A 21,593-nucleotide genomic window follows, 5' to 3' on the forward strand; every position below is an offset into this window, starting at 1 on the left:
AACTTAAATAAAGTTAAGTTAAATAAAAGGATATAAAAAATGTAACGAAAAAAGTGGATTAAAACTGGATAAGAGTCCGGTTCAAGACGGAGCTTCCGACAGGTGGCTACAGACGCCAACGCATGCGCAGAGTGCATTTGTGCACATTTGTGTGTCATCAGCATAAATATGAAAAGAAATGCCATGTTTATGGATAATATGTCCAAGGGGAAGCAGATACAAGGAAAACAAAATGGGTCCTAAGACCGACCCCTGAGGCACACCATATTTAACTGGACAGAACGAAGAGACATAGTTGTTTACAGACACGCAAAACTTCCTATTTGACAGGTAGGATGAAAACCATTCTAGGGCAGTACCAGAGATCCCCACCCAGTGCCTCAGTCTGTCTAACATGATGTTGTGATCAGTGGTGTCAAAAGCAGCACTAAGGTCCAAGAGTACCAGGACTGAGCACATGCCTTCATCAGCAGACATTAAAAGGTCATTGGTGACTTTAAGCAGGGCACTCTCAGTGCTGTGGTACTTCCTGAAACCAGATTAAAACTTTTCAAATAATTTGTTATTTTCCAGTACAGTGAGCAGCTGTTTGGATACAATTCTCTCTAGAATCTTTGCAATAAAAGGCACATTGGAAATTGGCCTAAAATTTTGTGGGAGGGAGGGATCTAAACCAGGTTTCTTTAAAAGTGGGTTCACGCAAGCCATTTTAAAATAATCAGAGACAGAACCAGTAGATAGGGAGCCGTTAAAAACAGAGATCAAATGGGGCCCAACAGAATCCATTACTTTCAGTAAAAACTTTGTAGGTATTACATCAAGTGGGCTGGAGGACACTCTCATTTGTGATACTGTTTTTAAAAGCTCAGACAAGTCGATGGGATAAAACTGGTTAAACTGTCTTGTTGCTGGTGGGGACCTCTGAGTAAGAGGCCGCGGGGGTAATAGAGGCTCTGATTGACACCACCTTATTGGTAAAATAAGATAAAAACAATTCACAGTCACATTACTTCTAGCTGAGGCACAAGGAGGGGTTGGGTTTACCAGCTGTTCCACAGTCTTAAACCGAAACCTGGGATTGTGTTTATGTGTAGTAATGAGTTCAGAAAAATAGTGTGTTCTCGCATCCTTAACCATGTTATTGTAGTTAATTAATAAATCCTTCAGACTGAGGTAATGGACTTGGAGACTGGATTTTTTCCATCTGCGCTCTGCTTTCCTGCATTCCCTTTTTAGGCTGCGAATGCTGTCATTTATCCAGGGTTGCTTACTAGCTTTAGACGTAGGCCTAACCTTTAGAGGAGCAGTAATATTTAGTGACGACAAGCAGATATGATTGAAGTAATCAACCAGATTGTTGGTGTTGGAATAAGCCAGGCGTTGGCTTTGGCTCTGAAAGAATGCGCAAAACTTTGAAACACTTTGTTCATTAAAGATGCGAGAACACACGGAGCTTGGTGAGGCGGCATGAGTAACAGGCGAATCGCAGCTAAAAACAATACATCTGTGGTCAGATATGGTCATGTCCACTAATTCCACCGTGGAAATGCTGACACCCAGGGTAAAAACCAAGTCCAGTGTATGACCACGGTTATGAGTTTGCCCTTTGACATGTTGTTTGAAGTTAAAAGAAGTGGCCATATTTAAAAAGTCAGTTGCATTAACATTGGTGGGGTCATCAACATGAATATTAAAATCGACCCAAAGAACAATTCTGTCATAATTTAAAACCAGAGTAGATAAAAATTCAGGAAGTACTGATAGTAGAGCTGTTTTTCTATAAATTGGTCCCCCATACATGATGCGATACACACTCCTACAACAGATGGTGGTAACACACCAAGATATGCTGCAATGCGCCAGCAAAGGCAGTTAAGAAGAAGACTGCAAGCAAGTAAACATGAATGTAAACACTGCTGAATTTAAATACTTAGTTTAATTAATGGTTTTAGGAGGTATGAATATAAGGATACATTTTGTTTGTTAACAACTAAATATTTGTATATTCCTAAATTGTTTTCATACTTACTTTGTAGTGATAAACGTAATCACTGCCTGCATTATGTTCAGACACAACATTTCTTGGAGTGCATGAAACATTACATTTATGTACTGCACTGGAGTCGGACACCAGGATCCAGGTTTGCATCCAGACTCCCGTTTGTGGTTAGGTTTAGGCAACAAAAGCATTTTGGCAGGTGTTAATAAAAAACTTAAGTGTACTGTGGACTTTTTCTGCATCAATCTACACCATTATCGTTCCCTAACTTTAACCAACTGTTGCCAGTGCCTAAATAGTGAGTATAGCCAGCGGTGAGTATAGCCAGTGGTGATGGCTCAATGGATAAGACACATGCCTTTGGTGTGAGAGACCTGGATTCAATTCCCCACTGTGACACATCTACCAATGTCTGAGCAAGACATTTAACCCCTAGTCGCTCCAGAGGCGTGCGACCTCTGACATGTATAGCAATTGTAAGTTGCTTTGGATAAAAGCGATCAATGTAAGAATGTTTAATAATACTTTAGTCACTACAAGCAGATATTGCATTATATAAATACGTTGTCAGTGAACACTTTGCTGATCTGGTCATTATCAACATTTTTGCGACTTGCCAGGTAGGTGACCATATTTCCTAATTTTGTTGATAGAAAACGTAATATGGTCGGTATTATGTTTTCCTCAAAACATATTTCAAAATAAATTGTATATAAACGGAATTTCAATGGGACAGAGAGGGTTGACTCACACAGATAAACTTATCAATGTGGTATGTTATTTAGATACACTGTACATAGTTAAGGTTAGACATACAGACCATAGGTGGAGTTCTGGCCAGCCATTCCCTGTATAGCCCTTGAAAGCAAGTACTGCCCGAGAGGCTTACCTAAGGTCAGCAAGTGCCTCATTGAATGCATTTTCCCCCGTCATTGCTGCTTTTGTCTTTGTTGCCTTTTCCTTTTAGTTTTCATCAGCCTTGAGAACAGACTCTGAGCCATAATTAAGTTTTCGGGAGTTTTTTTTTTTCCTCTATGTTGAAGATCTGAGTGCCAATAAAGAACATGGATTTCAGAGAGGAGAAAATGTTCAGAGAGGGAAGAAATAACAAGACTTCACTAAGTGGGGAAAGAATCTAAATGTAAGTTATGATAAGTGGTATATATATAACAGAAGCTATGAACCAAACTGTGTCTTTAAAATGTAGCAAACTATTATTCATGAGCTGATGAAAAGTAAGATATAAACAGACTCATTGCAAAGAAAATGTAACTCAAATACTGAATGGCCTTGTACCTCTAATTTAGAGTGGGAAACGTGTGCAAGTACCAGTGTGTATGTTATCTTTTTTGGATAAAGGACTTATTGACTTATCAGATTTGCTACACAAAAGTAGTAAGAGATAATGGTGTTTGAGAGACAGAGGTCAACAGCGTGAGCTTAAGCGGTTTCTCGTTTTCCGTTGACAGTATAACCCAATCTTTTTCATCTTAAAATCTATGTCTTAATGTAAAATACATTGAAATATAAAAGATAAGTGGAGGTGTAAAGGTCTGTGAGGAATATGATCAAGCACTTGACCTGGATAAGATATCATATTTTAAGATTCTCAGTGAAAGCAGAGATCTAACATCACTGCATAGCAGTGACAGTGATCTAAAGATAAAATATTCACACTACAAGTGGAAATTATGCGATTTGCAATAAAATAAAAAATGAAGTGAATTTTCACCTTAATAGTAGTTAATAGTAGCCTACTAGTCTTTCAATTTTATTTCTGTATTCATTTGGCGCACTAATCCAGATTGTCGCTTGATGAGTGATCAGGTAGATGTGTATGTAACAGATGCCCAGTGATACTTTGCAATATTCTGTGTGTGTGTGTGTGTGTGTGTGTGTGTGTGTGTGTGTGTGTGTGTGTGTGTGTGTGTGTGTGTGTGTGTGTTTGTGTGTGTGTGTGTGTGTGTGTGTGTGTGTGTGTGAGCAGATGGAGAGTACCAGTAAGAAGAGAGAGAGAGTCAGATCTATGTCCTGGAGTGAAAGTCAATGTCGGTGCTGTTCTGCTGTAGAAGGCACTCTGTCGTCCGTTTCTTCCCACTTTCCACAAAGGAAATGCTTGCCATTTCAACGGGAGTTGATCACAAACGGTTTCTCTCACTGAGAGCTCGACTGCTCTATGAAGATTATCAGTTTTCCAAAGTTACGTGTTTTCTACCAGTATCTATTATTTAACAGCTGTTAATGGGTTCAAATCATTGAAGACAAGACTGGAACGTGTCTTTCTCTGTTCGTGACTACGTTATAAATTTAGTCAGTCTGGTTACAAAACATGAACATGACATTCCAGTCCGAGCAGTAAGGTAAGAGGGATATCAAACAGATATTGTTTTCTAATTTCTATCACTTACTAGCCAGCTGATCAGTTTTAACTAATTTTCACTCAGATTTTATGTCGTCATGCATCCACTACCGCTGTAAGACAACATTCACCGTACTTTAGATCCTCTTGTAAATATTACATTTTGATCATCCTGTCCTTAACGAGGAAAATATACAATCAGACATGAAGAGAGTAAGACAGAAAATCTGCTAGTTTTTCTTTATTTCATTAAAAATTAAGCCTTTATTCCCTCCCCACCTGTCCGTCCTGCTGCAGCTGCTGAATGAGCACACAATGCTGCTATTTTCACTTTTGAATACCAGAGGTTGAGAATACGTTTGCATCTGTGCAATTTATAGCTTCATAAATGCTTTTTGCTGAAGAATATATTGCCGCATGTGCAGCCTCTCCCTTCGTACACACCCTTCAATCAAAGTTGCATTAATAAACTGTACTATGTAAACCGGCCTTCACTGCTCTTTCTATGGTGACAGGTAGGTCTGCCAACCATTTACGTTTTCTTTTGCAGAACCTTGCTAAAAGTATACACATTGAGGAGAGAATTACAGCATATTTGACCGTTTTTTTTGTGAGCATACCGATTGCTTGTTTTATAACACTGTACATTTTTGGGCAAAGACAATAAGTAGGGATTCCTTGGATGCTAATGATTCATAAATGAATGACTTATTATAAAAAGAAAAAAAAAAAAGAAAAAGGTTTTCTGTCTTGCGCTTTTTCTTTCTTTCTTTCTTTCTTTCTTTCTTTCTAACAAAGCCCCTTTCCCCTGTTACAACCCGTGTCCTGAAGGTCTTGTTGTGTAATCTGTCGCAGAAGGTCACAGTGAAGTAGACACAGTTTGTGACACACAGAGTGTGAATCTCTCTGATCGGAAACTGTTCTTACCTTTGACCTCCCCCAGCAGTTCATTGGCGTTCAGCCTGTCAACGCGCTCCTTCCAATCCTTGGAGAGGAGTCTCTCCATGCAAGTTGGCTCTAGAAAAAGACAGAAAATAATCACCTTCACTTTTGATGCCATTTAACAGCTCACCACACAGACCCATCAAGAATGTGATAGTGAATGGGTGTCCATGAAGTTCAACATCAACCAGAAAAGGCACAAAATTATCACATTGTCACATTCTTGAGATGACAACTATTCGGATTTATAAACACCGAAATATCACAAATATGTATGGGTTGTATTTTCAAAAATGAGGCATGTACCACCGGTTAAAATAAAACTGTTTGGTAAATTTGCAAAAGACCCCTGAGGATATTTATTGTTGCCCACAAGCATAAACTGTGACATACATACCAGAAACAAGAGCAGGGTAAATGTGGTAAATAAAAAAAAAAAGACAGAGGGAAAAGGACAAGAGAGAAAAGAACCCATTCCTATAAATTTCGAAAAAAGGAACAATTTCCCCCTCCTTCTTTTCCTAAAAAAAATGTAGCAGCCATCCAGCTGACCAAATGAGAATGTCTGCATTGTTCTGAGATGAGGTCTTATTTGTGGTTGTCCTCTTTCTCACAATCATAGCCTCAGGATAACAGACATCAGAGACACGTGGTCTCATAAGATACATAAGGTCTCATTTGTTCATTAGGAGTCCTGCTGTGAACTGTACTTAAACAATGGGAACTTTTCAATTCTTCACCAGGCGGAGAGCAGAGAGACAAACAGAGAGACACGTATCTGCACATGTGCAAGCATGAGTGTTTGGGTGTGACTTGGGTCCATAAAAGAAACACAGAAATGCAATGTTGTCAGGTATCAGTGGTGGAATATACATTTACTCATGTATAGTTTTAAGGCACTGGTACTTTACTGGCTTTTTCCATTTTATGCTACATACACACTCAATTTCAAATGATTCATTGTTACCAATTACTTTGAAAATTACGATTTTACATCAAAAACATATTAGTATATAAAATGATCCATTGTTTTTGATGTAACAACCCTTTCTCATTCCCAGGTCGTCAAATACTGATGCCCCTCTCTGTCTCATACAAGGCAAATACCAGCACTGCTTTGTCAAGCACAAGGTAGCATTCTCTTTAGTGTCTGTATAAGATGGCATTTTAACACGTGGTTAATGTTGTGAAATGGTCCAGCTTAATTAGATATATGCACTACAACTACATGATTAAGTTTAGGACACAAAACTACTTTAGGTTTAGGAAAAGATCACAGTTTGGGTCAAAATAAATACACAATGTGATGTAAGCGATGTGTAAGTCACATGGCTTAAAGTCTTGTGTTTGTGGGGTGTCATAAAGGTGTGTGACTCGTAGATGCTAAAGGGTACCTTACATGTGACACAGAGGGGCATATCAAAATGTTGGTATTTGACTACCCCCCTGTTTTATACAGTGGATAAAATCAGCTTCACCACAACCAGTTACATTACAATTCTGCTTAAATGTATATGTCAGTAATAACAATCATGTAAAAACTAACACTCTCACTCCATTCTGCTGTGTAATGAGTACCACAATTTTTTTCTAATACTGTGTGCTTTTTTGACCCTTTTTTGACCCTTAATATTTATATGATATCACATTTTTATTGTATCATTTTCATGGTGGTTGAAGTAGCCATTCCTGTACTAAAGCACACTTGCAATTACCACCAGTAACCGCAACTGACGCCAGATCAACCAGGACTTAAATCTAAATGCTTATTCCGCCACTTTCAGGTGTTCAGTACCTGTGGGAGTGTGTCTGCGTGTGAAATTGCTCCCTTGTACGTACATAATGTACATGTTCACACACTTACACTCACACTTAACTCCCCGAGTTTGTGTGTATACTATGGTTTTCGTGCCAGCCCCACAGATGGTGTCACGGTCACGCATGGCCCCATGCCGAAGCCTCAGTCAAGTCAAGGACTTAAAAAACACACACACACACACATACACACACGCAAGACATTCTTGGGTGCTGTGTGGAAAACATGACCCTGAGGGATTGCCTGATTTAGAATGGTTAAGTCAGACAATAGCTCATTTGTGGTGCCTTTATCCTGACAAAAGGCGCTATAGGCATTCATAAGGGCACATGGCCTATTGTGAATGGCTTAATGTTTAGTTTGTGCGTATTGGCCCATTGTGTGGTCAAGACATGCCGGCCGCCGGGTGAGCACAACTTCCTCATTGAGTCCATTAAAGCCCTGTATGTTTACAGTCGGATTATGATTGTTGTAAATAAGCTAATGCAGCCGTCCAGATCACATGGGATCAATGTTAACAAAGAGGGGACAACGAGAAAGGGTTACACAACAAAGAAACAACTTAAAAACTATAGAAATATATGATGACAATTTCCCATATTTGGGGAAAAACAGCCGTTATTCCCAGACAGATGGTCCACATTGCTGTAAAACAATTTTTCATAAATTTATTGGACAAGTGGCTCCACTGGACATGTATTTGTGTACATTCAGTTCAATGGGTGATATTTACAGCCGGTAAAGATGGAAAGCTCGAAGATGGGGTCAGGATGAGAGGGGTTTTTTTCTCATCACAAGACCTAAAGACGCCGATGTGCACTCATTCAGCTGGCCTCTTATAAAACAGAATTAGGGAGCACAATTTATGGGAGCACTTAGAGAGGAAAATACAACCTGTAACTCCAAGATAAATCTGCATAAGTCAACCATGTGTGTACTCTGATGCACAATTTATACCCCCCATACCGATAAACAGATCTGACACGAAGACAGTGGGGGATTGGAGGGCCGAGGTGGAAGTGGGGAGGAGAAGAGGAAGAGAGGGATGAGAGAGGATGAGAGGGATATGTTTTACCCTAGATGGCTCTCTATCTGTCCCCGTGACCGAGCCTGGGATCAAGTGCTGTTTAGATTGGAGGGTGGATAAAAATTCCTCGCTGTCCGAACACCGACTCCTTTATCAAGTGGAAGAGAAATGCAGAAGATGGATGCTTTAAAGAAGAGGGGGGAGAGGGAGGAAGAATAGGGTGAGGAAGGAAGTAAGGAAAGATGAAAAGAAAAAAGAGAGAGGGACATAGGAGAGGAGGGAAGAAGGACAGACTTCAATAGGGAAGGTGAGTTGAGAAACAAGATAATAAAGATGCATGTTTTATCTTCTGCAATCACTGCGGGTTTTATGAGCTTGAATGGAAGGATGTGACAGAGATATCAGAAAAATGAGGAAGTAGGTAAACAAGAAAAAATAAAGAAAATTAGATTAGTGGAAAGAGGAGAACTAGAAAAGTTAAGGAGAAAATGAGAAAGCCCTTGAAAAACTTTATTTAGGTCCTATTGATATATACAGTATAAATACTGATGTGGATATATACTAATGATAAACCAATAGATAATGATGATAAAAGTGTTTTATTTCTATTTTAAACTGTTGACAGCAAAAGTAGCTTATCAATCACCCACTTTGTCAACAGAAAAACTAAACCAACACTAGAATTATTGGATGTTTCTAACTGGTTGTAAACCAGACGGTTTCAACACCAGCAGAGAAAGACGTGAAGGAGAGACAGAGAGAAGGGATGATTGAGCAATAAAATTAAGCGAAGGAGATACAGAAGGAAGGTGAAGGAGATGAGAGTTGGATAAAGAGAGAGAGTTGTAGTAAATCAGCGCAGAGACAGCCAGTGAGCTGGCGAGTGTTTAGGGTAAACACACTTTTATCACCTATCCCCACGTCAACCTGCCAACAGACAGTGTTTTAGGTGTTTTACACGAGCCACAGTGTGTGTGTGTGTGTGTGCGTGTGTGTGTGTGTGTGTGTGTGTGTGTGTGTGTGTGTGTGTGTGTGTGTCCGAGAGTGGCAGACAAGCATCAACACTCCCAAATAGCCACTGCCAAGAACAACACAGTGTACCACAGGCTTCCCCTAAGACTGAGTCTATGTTTTATCCCACTTTCTGCATTTCTGCATTTTACTTCTCTTTTTCCATGTGTTCAAAGGTTTCTCATGGAATGAACTTTAATAAAATGTCCTTTATAATAGTATATTCCCATTTCAAAGTATTCTTTTAAGGACATCCTCTATGTTTCTCAACATAGACAAAGAGCAGTCTACTGGATGTAGATTTAGGTACTATAGGTAAAAAGACTTTTGTTATGGACACCACTTTTACTTATCTTAACTTGTATGCTCAATATGTAGCTAGAGCCAGCAGGCAGTTAGCTTAGCATAAAGACCGGAAGCAATGGGAAACAGCTAGCCAAAGTCAAATAAAATCTACCCACCTGCACCTCTAAAGCTCACTAATTAACACAATATATTTTGGTTGTTTAATCCATATGCAAACAAAAAGTTGTGGTTTTACAGGAAGTCACAAGCTAGAACAGTGACTTCCTGGAGATTTCCTGGTTGGCTGGCAATCTCATGGTGATGACAAGGCTCCAGAAAGTCATTATGCCCAGAGACTAAGCGAATAAGTGTGTTCCTCAAAATCTCAAACTATTCATTTAACTTTCACCTTGACGTTTTATATAAGCAACTCCTCCCACTTCCACAAATAGTGGCTTATGCTGTAAGTTAATACAATTGCTTGCAATGGAAAAACGTTTTGTCTTTGAAACATTTTTTTGAATCAGTAAAGACAGTTAAGGTTGTTCAATCTCAATGAGCAGCTTCATTCTGTGAAATATCATGTTGTTTTTTTTATGTAATTAGCTAGATGTATTTTTTTGTGCTTGACTTCAGGTGAAAGAGAGAGAAACATTCCATTTTCTTTTCTGACATGAAGTGGATCTACATTCAGGAAGCCAGTTTATTTGCTTGCTTTATGGAAGCATATTTGATTCATATTTTATATTTGATTACATTTGAAAAGTTCCCCTCTAATTCATTTGACATTTGGATGGAAACATGGCATCTCTTTCACTGTGTCTCACACACACAATGTACTGTGCCAAAGCTCAGGAACTCCTGAGTCTGCAGTCAAACGCCAAGGTAAAGACAAAAAACATTAATCTGAAAAATTAGTTAATGTTAAAAATAACAAAAACCAATGTTCTAGTGGGTGCCTGATGTTTGTGTAACACACCCACAGCTGAAAAAAGCATTTTGTGTCTTAACTTCGCTACTGAATGTGTGTAAATGGAAGCTGACAGCTACACTTTGCACTTCCAAATTTATGTCAGTGGTGTGACTTCAGCTGCAGACCCCACAGCAAGAAAGAGAAAGAAAGAAAAAGAAAGAAAGAAAGAAAAAGAAAGAAAGAAAGAAAGAAAGAAAAGACAGAAAGAAAAAGAAAGAAAGAAAAGACAGAAATACAAATAATACAGAAACTGACATGAACAAGGACTGGAGAGTGATATTAAAGAAAAAATAGGAAGAGAACAGGTGAGAAACAGCACAACAGAAACAGACAGATAGGAAGACAGATACGGAAAGATAGAGTGAGAGCGACTGATAGGACTGAAGGAGAGAAATAGAGCAAGAGAGGCACAGGGAGAGCAGCTGTCCTAACAGCTGGCCAGCAGGATTGATGTCTCAGTGAAATAAAACTCAACATATGTCCAAACATGAGGAGACAGGCCAGCCAGGAGGAGGAAAAAGATACACACAGACAAACACACTCACACTTATATGAGAACACTGGTGCAATCTGAAGCACTTGAACATCCATGCACACCACACACACTGATTAAAGAATGCCAGTACACTGCTTAGACATTTAATTGTCCAGTTTATAATACACACACATTCACATAAGTTTGATGGCCTATCACTGCTTGCTTGGTGTTGTAAAACCATTAAACTGCAGAGGGGTTAGCCTGGCTGCATGTTAGCACGGTGTCCATTTCACACACACTATTTTCATCTGTCAGATGACACCCAGACTCTCTTGTCACAGAACATGGTCTGAGAACAGCCAGCCCTCCTGGTTGAGGGGGAGGTGGGTTTCTGAAGGATAGTAGCCCTGTGTAACCCTCTTTTCATACATCACCCCCATCAGACAATCCCTCTCCCTTATACAGACATACACGTACACACACACACACACACACACATTATTTTGCTTCTGCTGACCAGTGATATGCTCAACCTACTCCAACAAAGCAGACCACCTGTAGGACCCACATGTTAAAAATCTGTTAAAAAAGATTATAAAAAGATCACAATGTAAAATAAAATTATTTCAATATTTATGTCTCCTGTTTGGACAAAAAAAATTCAGCAGTTATGGGTATCGATGTACATGGCACACAACCTAAACCCTAGCCCTGACCTTTAACACAGAAAAATGAATTACTGTATTTTACTTCACCCGCAGCTTAGAGAATTAAGTCAGGCCCCAACTTTGCCTGAGCGGGGCTTTGATTTCCAGTGGGACCACCCATGCTAAAAATACTCACAAAGTACTCCTTCCCAACATGTAAAGTACTTTATGTGATATAAAGTGGCTGGTCCGCCGAAGGCACCAGGTCAAAACCCTGCAGCCCTGAATTAGACAAAGGATAGTGTTTCTACCGAAGGTGTGAGCTTAATACTAGAAAAGCCCGGCTGCTGATCCCTGCTGATATCAACAACCACTGCAGTCTAACAGTCCGAATGTTAGGAAATCACATTTGTCCAACAAGAAAAGGCGCTGTGTTAGAAATTACACTCACTGTACCGATGAAGCTGCAGGAATTAGAGGTAAAAATCTCTGACTTTAAAAGGCCTGATGAGGCTGCTCTAACTAACTTAAGACACTTTTGGCAACACTTGGACAGATTATTATTATTAATATCTGATTTCATTTAAAATTTATTACCCGCTTAAAGACATAATAAAAGCCCCAAAATATTTCATTTATTTTACAACTTCTCCACCGCTCTTTGTGTGAGAGGTGAGAAACAATCAAGCAGGAGTGACTGACGAGCTTTAAAAACTGTACAAGCTTGGGCGTATGATGCACCACAGCAGCAACAAGGTCACCTTGGATTTAATTAATTTCAAATGTAAAGTAAAACATCTATTCACTGGTTAATGGCAGAGCTTTCATATTTGATTTCTTTTTGTCTCCTCTCACATTTTTTCAGGGTTTAATTTTTTTCTTTTTGAAAATAAAGTAAAGGTAAATGGTCTGTTCATGAATAGAAATGACCTTTTTCTCTAAGAACAAAGTTTTGTGTCTTTTTTAATACAAAGAGAATTAATTTTGTGAAATGATTGTATTTAGATTGGATGGACCAAAACTATTCAGCGTGTTGTAATTTTTGTGATAATGAAAAAATGCAAGATCGCTGGACTAGGACACACTTGAATGGGTCTTCAGCTATCCGAACATTGGTGTAGTTTGAGATTTCTCCACTCTGCCATGCAATATAAATTTTAAAATCTCTACTTTTAAATAAAATAAAACAACTGGAACCTAAATACACTCACATCAAGGGTGCAAAATTGTTTCTTTGTCAAATGCACGCTTCCAAAACACTAGTTCAAGACCGGAGCTTCTGGTTCCACTTTAGGCATGACATATGAAACCCTCCCCTACTTAGCACACACCGACACAGACATACACACATGCACACAGTGCGATTTGTGGTTCAGACACAATAGAAGCGTTGTTTTGGGTCGGGCCCTTAGGGGAGCCTATGGTTTAGGTCACAGAGGAGAGATGGGGGGAGCCAATTATCAGCAACGGGGGCCGGTGGTGAGTCTGGATCGAGTCCACAAGCACTCCACTGCTGACCAAAGAGGAGAATGAAAAGTGGCTGCCTAAACCCCAACTGCCTGATTCCTGTTTATACCTAAATATCAGAAAAGTGGGCAGGATGAAATAAAGGGAGAATATGTCTCAGTGGCACAGCTGCTCCTTGTATGATCTGAGATATGAGCTATCTTCAAAAACAATACACTACCAGGAACTATCGCCATACATGCCTAATGGACTTTTAGGACTGGCATGTCCATAATATAGTAATATAGTTTTGTAAAATCAGTGTCAGCAGTCGCTTTGCATCACAAATTGTGCAAGGCCGATACAAAGAATCTGTGCATAAATAAAAGTCAGTTAAACAACAGACTTGATGCAACTTTTTTTCTGCAGTTGGAATAACATAATGCAAACTTTCCTTTTTGCAATTTCCCTGGTTTCAGAATTTTTGTATAAATGAGATCAGTGCATTTTTTAAGCCTGATAAGTTTTGGGTTTTATATATTTTCTAAAAGATGTTTTAAGGTAAGGACCATTTGAAATGATTTTCACCTAGCTTTTACGTTTCCACACATCCAAATGTTGCTGTGTTTTCTGTGTCCAGAAAACAGTGTTCACCATAGTTTATAGTAAAGTTGGGTTTACAGAATGCTTTCTTAAAATAATGCACCTAAGATCTTTAGATTAATTTATAAAAGAAATATTATTTTTGCTAGTCATATTTCTAGTGATATCCAAAATTAATACAGAACATTTTTTTTGAAACAACAAATGATGACCCCTAAATTTTCAACAACATTTTCAAAATCATTATGTTATTTATTTCATCATTATTTAATATGTTTTTGCAGCTGTTTGCCTTACTTGTTTTAGAATAACAACATTTTCGGACAAATGATTAGAGATGCAGTATACTGTGTATATAAAAGCCATGTGTATGATAGAGACAGAACTGAAGAAGTCTCTTGGATGAGGGACGAAACATATTCTAGTATCTTCTACCAAGTCCAGTTGCCCTTGACCTCAACCTTCGTTGGATAATTATGACCTGGATGACTGAAAACCTTCACAGACATGATAGAGACAGTTTTCACCAATCTGCTAGTTTCAAACATGATCTATCTTGGCTTTGACACAGGCAGTATCTTTTTTTCATTACAGTTATATCATGTTGGCCTTCTCCAGATGCTAAATTATCAGGTGAACAATTTGGCATTTCACTGAAATCCTAGTAAAAAAGGAGGACTTGATAAAATCACTTTTTAATCTGATTCTTTTGGATGACATTCAAAACTGTTCCGACAAACCACATTGCATGTGCTTACAACATATGCTGGCTGGCCTGCAGCCAAACTGAGCAGGAGAGGGCTACCAGGCATATCCCACTGACTGTATCTGTAGTCAAGACCCACAGGCTATGGCTGATCATTAGTAAAGAGATCCCTATCAATTACAAATGAAATGATTGAAACCAACCACAAGAAGTCCAGGGGGAGTCAACCTTTTGGCAGAGTCGAGGAGAGCAGCTCTGACCACCAAATTCAGGGATATACAAAAGTACATGCAGCCTTTCTAAACACACAGTGTACACTACCCTGTTGCCGCTAATATGGCAAGTTGGGACAGTGCCTGATGCACCAGCATCCCAAATGCTTACACACACATGTTTGGTCCACTTTCACTGTGGGGACATCTTATTGACTTAATGCATTCCCTAGCCCCTCACCGTAACCTTAACTATCACAACGACACACCCAACCTTAACCTTTACAATAACCATAACCTTAAGCCAATTGTAACCTGAACCTTAAAACCACACATGTGTTAGTGTGAAGGTTAAAGTCCCCTCTGGGATATAATAACATGAAACATATACACATTCACACAGAAAGCCTCTACCTGGACACAATCACAGCTCAAGCCACCAATCCCATAGAGAAAAGCAAACAAGTGCCAGAGCCAAGACCTTGCTAATTAGCCAATAAGCTTAACTCTTGGGGCAGGCCCAACTCGCCTGTTAAGCTGTCATCACAACTACTTCCACCTGAGTGTATGAATCCATAAGCCCTCACATACACACAATCACACACACATACACATACACACACGGAGCTTACAGGATCTGCATAAGTTTGACATTTAGTCATGTATTATAGCTTCATCTGCAGCTTCATCTGATGAAAAAACATACAGGTGATTTAACCTTTAAACAGAATTACTGATTACTAAATTACTGCCTGGACTAGTAGCTAAGTTGCTTCCATTGGAAGAAAGATCCATTCTCTCCCCTTTAGCAAAAGAAATCTCCTAGCTAATACTTTATTTCAGGTATAGCGTCACTGAACATTTGCAGCACAGGAGTTGATGCAGAATACACAGAGATACACAACTCCTGCTCCAGAAAAGGACATACTTTCCACAGTTTGATTGGCAATAACAGCGGAGGTGTTGAAACAGTTTTTCAGAAGTGAGGGAGAACAAAGAGAAGCCTGGCAGAATGTCGCTATTGTCACAGAGAAGCAGGGTTAGAGGAAGGCTTGGCCTCACTCTGACCTCCTCTCCTCGCTGGGGAAGCCATTATATGGGTGATTGGGTACCCAGCTCTGGCCTGGCCTCAACTCAAGACACAGTGCAGACTCTTCCAAACTGGACAACACAGACTTAAACACACAGTAGAAGGACAAGGCTCATAAAAAGGTTGCTGCTAGAGGTCACAAGACAGGATACAGTCAGTCAGCTGCAAACTTGTTTCCCATTACTGTATTGATTATACCTGGCACATAGTGTACAGCGCAATTTATTTGCTAGACTTAAGACTCAATGGCTTTGATTCTAGACATGTTCATAAAAAGCAAACTATAAGGAAAAACTTAAAAGCTAAAAGCTTCATCTGGACTTTGTGGTTGTGGTTTGATCTGATTTGACTGACAATGGCCAGGCAATTCAAGAAAACAGCGAGAGGACATAAATACAGAAATAACCCCAAACTGTTTTCTTGCAGTGTAAATTCATGTACGACCCCATTTCTCATCACAAGAAGCTTATTGAGAAAACATGTTTAAAGGGCCTTTAATTGTGCATTGCTTTTATAATTCCACATATTTCCAGCTGAAACAGAACATTGTGCAAACAAAATGGGAAAATGGCTAATGTTTTGCACTTAATTACAAGTTCAAGTTTCTGAAAAAATAAATCAATTCGAGGCAGTCATGATAACTTATGAAAAGAAAGCTGGGTTTGTTGGATCCCAAACATGCACTGTCACATTGTGTTGGCACTAATGCCAGATTGGAAGTTGTGATTTTGCCAGTTGGTGCGCACAAATCTGAAATTGTATCATCATGTATCACAGTGGTGCTTTTTTAATACCTAGTGTATGCCTTGAGGAGGCAACAAACTCTGCTGATCAAAAATTTTTTGTTTTGGGGATCTAAAACAGAATAAAAATCTACATATACTGTATATGGAGTTGCAGTTTTAATGCATTGGATTGAATCCATTTTGTTAAATTATATTGTGTACAACTGTGTTACATCGATACCTCTTTTGACTGATGGGTAACTGTGAAATAGTGTCAGACTGCCTCTCAACACTGTGAATGTTCAGCAATCATGAAAAAACATGAGAGAGCAATGTCCCGTCAAATTTAAATATTGCACACTGTCTGACTTGAAGCCATGTTCAATCCAGTCAGTCTACATGCTTTCATCTTAGACTAAGACAACAGCAGATGTGACGTTCTTTTATCATCCGTAGCACTTAGGAGAAGATATCTCCTGAGACTTTCCTCTAGTCTAATTTAAATACTTTAGTAAAATTCATAAATTAGTCACACAGGTGTCCGTTTTATCACCAGTGTACAGTGTAGCAGTAATTGAGCTTGAGCTCATTTGCAAATGAAACACATGAATTGTACAGTAATTCATACGGGCTCAGGTGTAAGCAGAGGATTAGAGTGATGTCAAGTGTTTGCCAGGCGCCAGAGCTGCTCTAGGCACATTAGATGGCTGACTAAGTTGGCATGGGGGCACCGTGCCCATGCCAGGTCCGTTAACAGTGGGTTGGTCCCCGGGAGACACAACAATACAGATAATGATAATTCTGTGATCAAAACTGAGGGAGCTTGATTGCACACTTCACTGGTTTTAATGTCCATTGCGCAGCCTCCCAGAAGGGTTTGGTTTTGCATTCAGATAAATGTATCCACTCCTGACTGCTTTATCCCTTTTTATATTGAGGGCTCAAGGAGACAAGGTGAATTCAGATTAACGATCGCTAACGAGGCCTCCATCAATGTTAAGTGACAGGTTATTGTTCGGGTTATTTTTCTGTTTATTACAGGCTTTTATGTCCCATCTCTATCTCTTATTTTTAGCAACAAAATGACAGAGGAGCGTTTCCATTCCACAACATGTCTGGTGCCCACATTTTTTCTTCTGATGTTCCCTCATCCTGGCCTTGAACATTTTTTATTCAGTAAGCAGCCTACCAGTCCTTTAATAAGTGTTTTAACAGTATAGAGGAAGTCCTTTGTATGTAGTAAGCCTTTGTACCTAAACCTTCCCACAATGCAGGCACAACTCAACATAAATGCAAAGTTGTCAAGAAAATGTCTGACCCTAACCCTCTTGGCTTGTATGCTGTGAAAGTCCAGGCAGAAAGGACATATTTGCAGCAACCACCTGTGTGGTAATACAGCGAGCTGACACAATCTTAAAGAGTTCTTGATAAAGCTTTTAAAAGCTGAGGCGGCAGTTGGGTAAAAAAAATCTCCCACATTGCAAAGCAAGGCCATGTCTATTCATTAGAACTGTCACAGGCACTTAGGGCTCCTCTGAGTAGCGGACAGCTAACAGCGTGCCAACAGGGGGTGAGCACAGCGCGAAGGCTAACAGCGACATCATCCACACTTTAGCTCAGGGCTACATTGCAGAGAAGGGTCAGCGATGTTAGGCTAAGTGAGCACTCAGTGGCTAATAGGGTCTGTTCCATTTGATCATACAACCAATCTAACCTGGGAGAGCTCAGCTGACTGAACTCTTTTCAGCAGGAGGCGGAGGATAGGGCAAGGAACAGCATTGTTCATGCTTTAATGTGCTTGCCATTTGAGTGCCGATGATCAAATCTGATCGTACTGTAAGACGATTCTGAACAAAATCATGTTTTAAGAGTCTAAGTGAAGGCTAGTAAAGAGCCAGGAAAAAAGAAACACAAAATAAACCTGTGGAGCTTTCTGCTGTGCAACATTTGAAACACAAAATCTCTCATTGGTACCACACCAGGAGTCAGTATATAAGCCTATTTACCAGGATGGCCTTGCACTCCTGTCTGCATTGCCTTCCTTTAACAAAACAAAAAATCTGACAGCTTGTGAATTTGGAATGCTTTGCCTTTACCAGTAACAAACAACAAAGCTTTAAATCAGTACGTGAGCAAGGTTGACTGCTGGAGAGGGATTCCAAAAATGTGCTAAAAGTGATTTCAAAGGTTCCTGAAGTTCAAGGATTGAAACAGAAAGGGAAAGAGAAACAGCCCATCATCATACTGTGAAGCGGAAAACGCTGTAATGAAATGAAGAAGCACTATTCCAACAAATTAACAAATGAGAAAAAGAAAATGGGAGCGGAGCTTTCTCGCTCAACATTTTGAATGTATCTGTTTGCAACTGAAGGAGAACTCTCTTAATGAAGCATTCATCCTCAGCCATCTATTGATCACCTCCTCTCATTTTAACTAAACTCATTAGTTGGAAAAAAGCAGAGGTATCTGTCAATCTCCATATTTAGAGTTACATTAAGCTCTAAATGAAATGCATTACCCCAGCAGTGCATGAAAGACATTTTTACAATGCATCTTCAAGGACCACAGCAATTCACATGAACGTTTAAGGCCCAGAGAGAGTTATTATTCATGCTAACACTGCATGATTCAGTATGCTTGGTTATATTGCACATGTTTATCTCATTTGTTTTTGTCTTTGCTAAGTGTTTGCAGCATGATCAATGCCACTAGTCCTTGGGGATAGCAGCACCACTAATTAGCAAGGAACAGCCGAACTCAATTGCAAGCTGTGGGGTTTTTTTCCTAAAAAGAAAATTTGCAGGAAATCTGAGTCATTTTGGGCATAACTGGATGAATTATATCAGGCTGTATTTACAAAAGAACTGTGGTGATGTGATGTGTCTGTGTGTAAAATCCACTGCTGATCTGTTTGCTTTATGCACAACTAGAGCTTTTTCAGACACTAGGTAGTACAGACTCAAATGAAGTGAAAGTGCATACATTTAATTTTTCTAATTATTTTTATAAATATTTTATTAGCTTTTTACAGTTTTTTTATTATTATTTTGAAGCTAGAAGTATTCTTAATGTTTGCCACACGGTGTCTAGTAAATAGTGTCTTTGTGCGCTATTTATGACCATAAACACTTCCAATTCTGAATACAGTGTTTCTTAATGAATACTGTTTCCCACTGAAGTAAGAAAACAGGAGTGGAAGAGTTGACAATTAAATATATACACACACTCTAACAAAACCAAGAGTCACATGATCACAAAGGATATCAACAATATGAAATAATTAGTTGTATGAAAACATGAAATATTCCCTGTCCAATAAAAGACCTGAAAACATTTAATAATTAAATAATGAAAAAACAAGAAATCCTGAGAAAACTAAATGAAGTTTGTTCATCTTTACTGTGACTACACCAGAAGAAAGTGCAGCAAATGGGAACATTTGTTTTAATGTCTTCATAAGAATTAAAAGAAGCAGATTAGGAATCTCAGCAAAGTCGAGCCTGGTAAGTAGTTTGGTGGGAAAGAATAAACCTATACATGTGATGTGAAAAATTAAAAGAAGACACACACTTAAAGTTGTCCCCCAGCATTTCCTTCCACTCATGTCCCCTTTGATTTGACAGGTAGATGTCACAACACTTTTGAACACACTCTTCAAAACTCGTACACAGACACACAAACGTTTTTTCCTTTCAAACCAGTTTCCGTACTAAGGATAACAGGCAAAGCTACCTATCTTTCAACTAAAGACACTGTGTACTGTATTATGCCTCTGGCTGTCCCATTCTTCCCCACTTTACTGTATCAATAACAAAGTAAAACCTTTAAATGAGAGAGATCAAGCGCTCCTCTGATATCATCATGATTACTATGTGCACATAACAGTAAAAGGAGTGTTAGATGGTTTTAGATGTGGCTTGCTGTGGGGTGGATAGGGGCAAGCTGAGGCATGCTGGGAGACTCCAGCACTTTCCTGCGTTAATGGTGTAGATCAGAGAAGCAGAGGAGAAAGGGAAACCTGTGTTTTCACTGATTGATATTGTGATCTAACAAGTGAGGGGTCTGTCAGTTGTAATTTTAGATGTTCAAAGATCCTCTGGAGAGGATGTGTTCACAAAGGGAAAACAAAAATACAAATAAGGTTGTTCTCGCCTTTTTGTGAGAGTGAAAAGTATATGAACAACGACAGCATCCTGTCTATCAAATGTGAGAGAATAAACTCCTCCGGGTCTTGAGAAATTGACGGTGTGTGCCTACCATCTTGTTCTGTCTTGGTCAGCTCCACCAGTTTCTTCTGTTTCAGTGTGTCCACCACATCTGCCAGGCTACCTTTGCGACGCTCCGGCGTCCCGAAGGTGAGGCCGATTATTGGCTCCCCGCGATCCCTGGAACACTCCTCTGGCTTGGGTGGAGAGGTAGAGTTAGTCCGGTAGGAGTAGATTGAGCAGCCTTTACTGCTTTCATTGTCCTGGAAGAGACAGCAAAAAGAGAATGATGGTTACATTACTAGCATTTTGGATGTGATTTACATGCTGAGAACTTGTGCCGTTTCATATACTTATTTTTAAAAATAACTCCCACAGCTCTTATACCTGTTTCCTTTACAGTTTGTGCTTACAGTGTTGTTTTGGATTTGGCTGATGCTTGCTTAGCAGTGTTTTACCTTGGCATGGCTGGCTTTATGATTGCAAAGACTAAATTGATAAAGAATGCAGAATGAATTGCTGACGTATACTGCAGTTTAGACGTAGGCCAATGACAATAAGGTAACAAAATATTCAAGCAAGACATTTTTTTCCTCACGATTTGGACTAATTCCTGTTTCAATGAAGGTGACACAAAGATGGTGACTTAAAACTTCTTGATAATATGTGAGTGATATCTAATGGGCCTTTCTATTTTGTGCTGGATGACCAGAGTTGTTTGCTCTGCTGGTTTATGAGTTAAGCAACAGGCACAAGGAGTCTATATTTACCAAGATGATAAGCTCTTCAAGACAACCACATTGTCCCACACAACAGACACTTTAGCGCAGGTGTTCTAACACCAGGGCTATTTCTGGACGCTTTCTCCTCCCCTTACAGAGTGGGGGGATCTCCAAGAATGTTAGGAGGCTTATGTTTCAAAGACAAGGGGCTCTGGCTAACAGCGGGATCTTAAGACGCCCTTGAAATGGCTCCAGGAGGCTCTGTTGTGCACTTTGTCTTTAAGCGGAAGATGCCTCTATAATGAGGATTAGGAGATAGTGTGTCACACAGGTCCACACACAACGCT

At 39.4% G+C, this 21,593-nt stretch overlaps 1 protein-coding gene across 4 annotated transcripts in view; it reads right to left on the bottom strand.

Moving 5' to 3' along the window:
- Window positions 1–21,593, bottom strand: part of LOC123961866 (transcription factor SOX-6-like) — a 110,203-nt gene that overhangs the window by 45,886 nt on the left and 42,724 nt on the right. For all 4 annotated transcript variants that reach the window (XM_046037635.1, XM_046037632.1, XM_046037633.1 and 1 more), the window contains exons 4-5: window positions 20,577–20,787; window positions 5,286–5,375 (exon numbers count right to left, since the gene is read on the bottom strand). In XM_046037635.1, the coding sequence (XP_045893591.1) occupies window positions 5,286–5,375; window positions 20,577–20,787 (301 nt within the window). The remainder of the gene's footprint in view (window positions 1–5,285; window positions 5,376–20,576; window positions 20,788–21,593) is intronic.

The sequence above is a fragment of the Micropterus dolomieu genome, linkage group LG22, assembly GCF_021292245.1.
Source record: "Micropterus dolomieu isolate WLL.071019.BEF.003 ecotype Adirondacks linkage group LG22, ASM2129224v1, whole genome shotgun sequence".
NCBI classification, from domain to species: Eukaryota; Metazoa; Chordata; class Actinopteri; order Centrarchiformes; family Centrarchidae; genus Micropterus; species Micropterus dolomieu.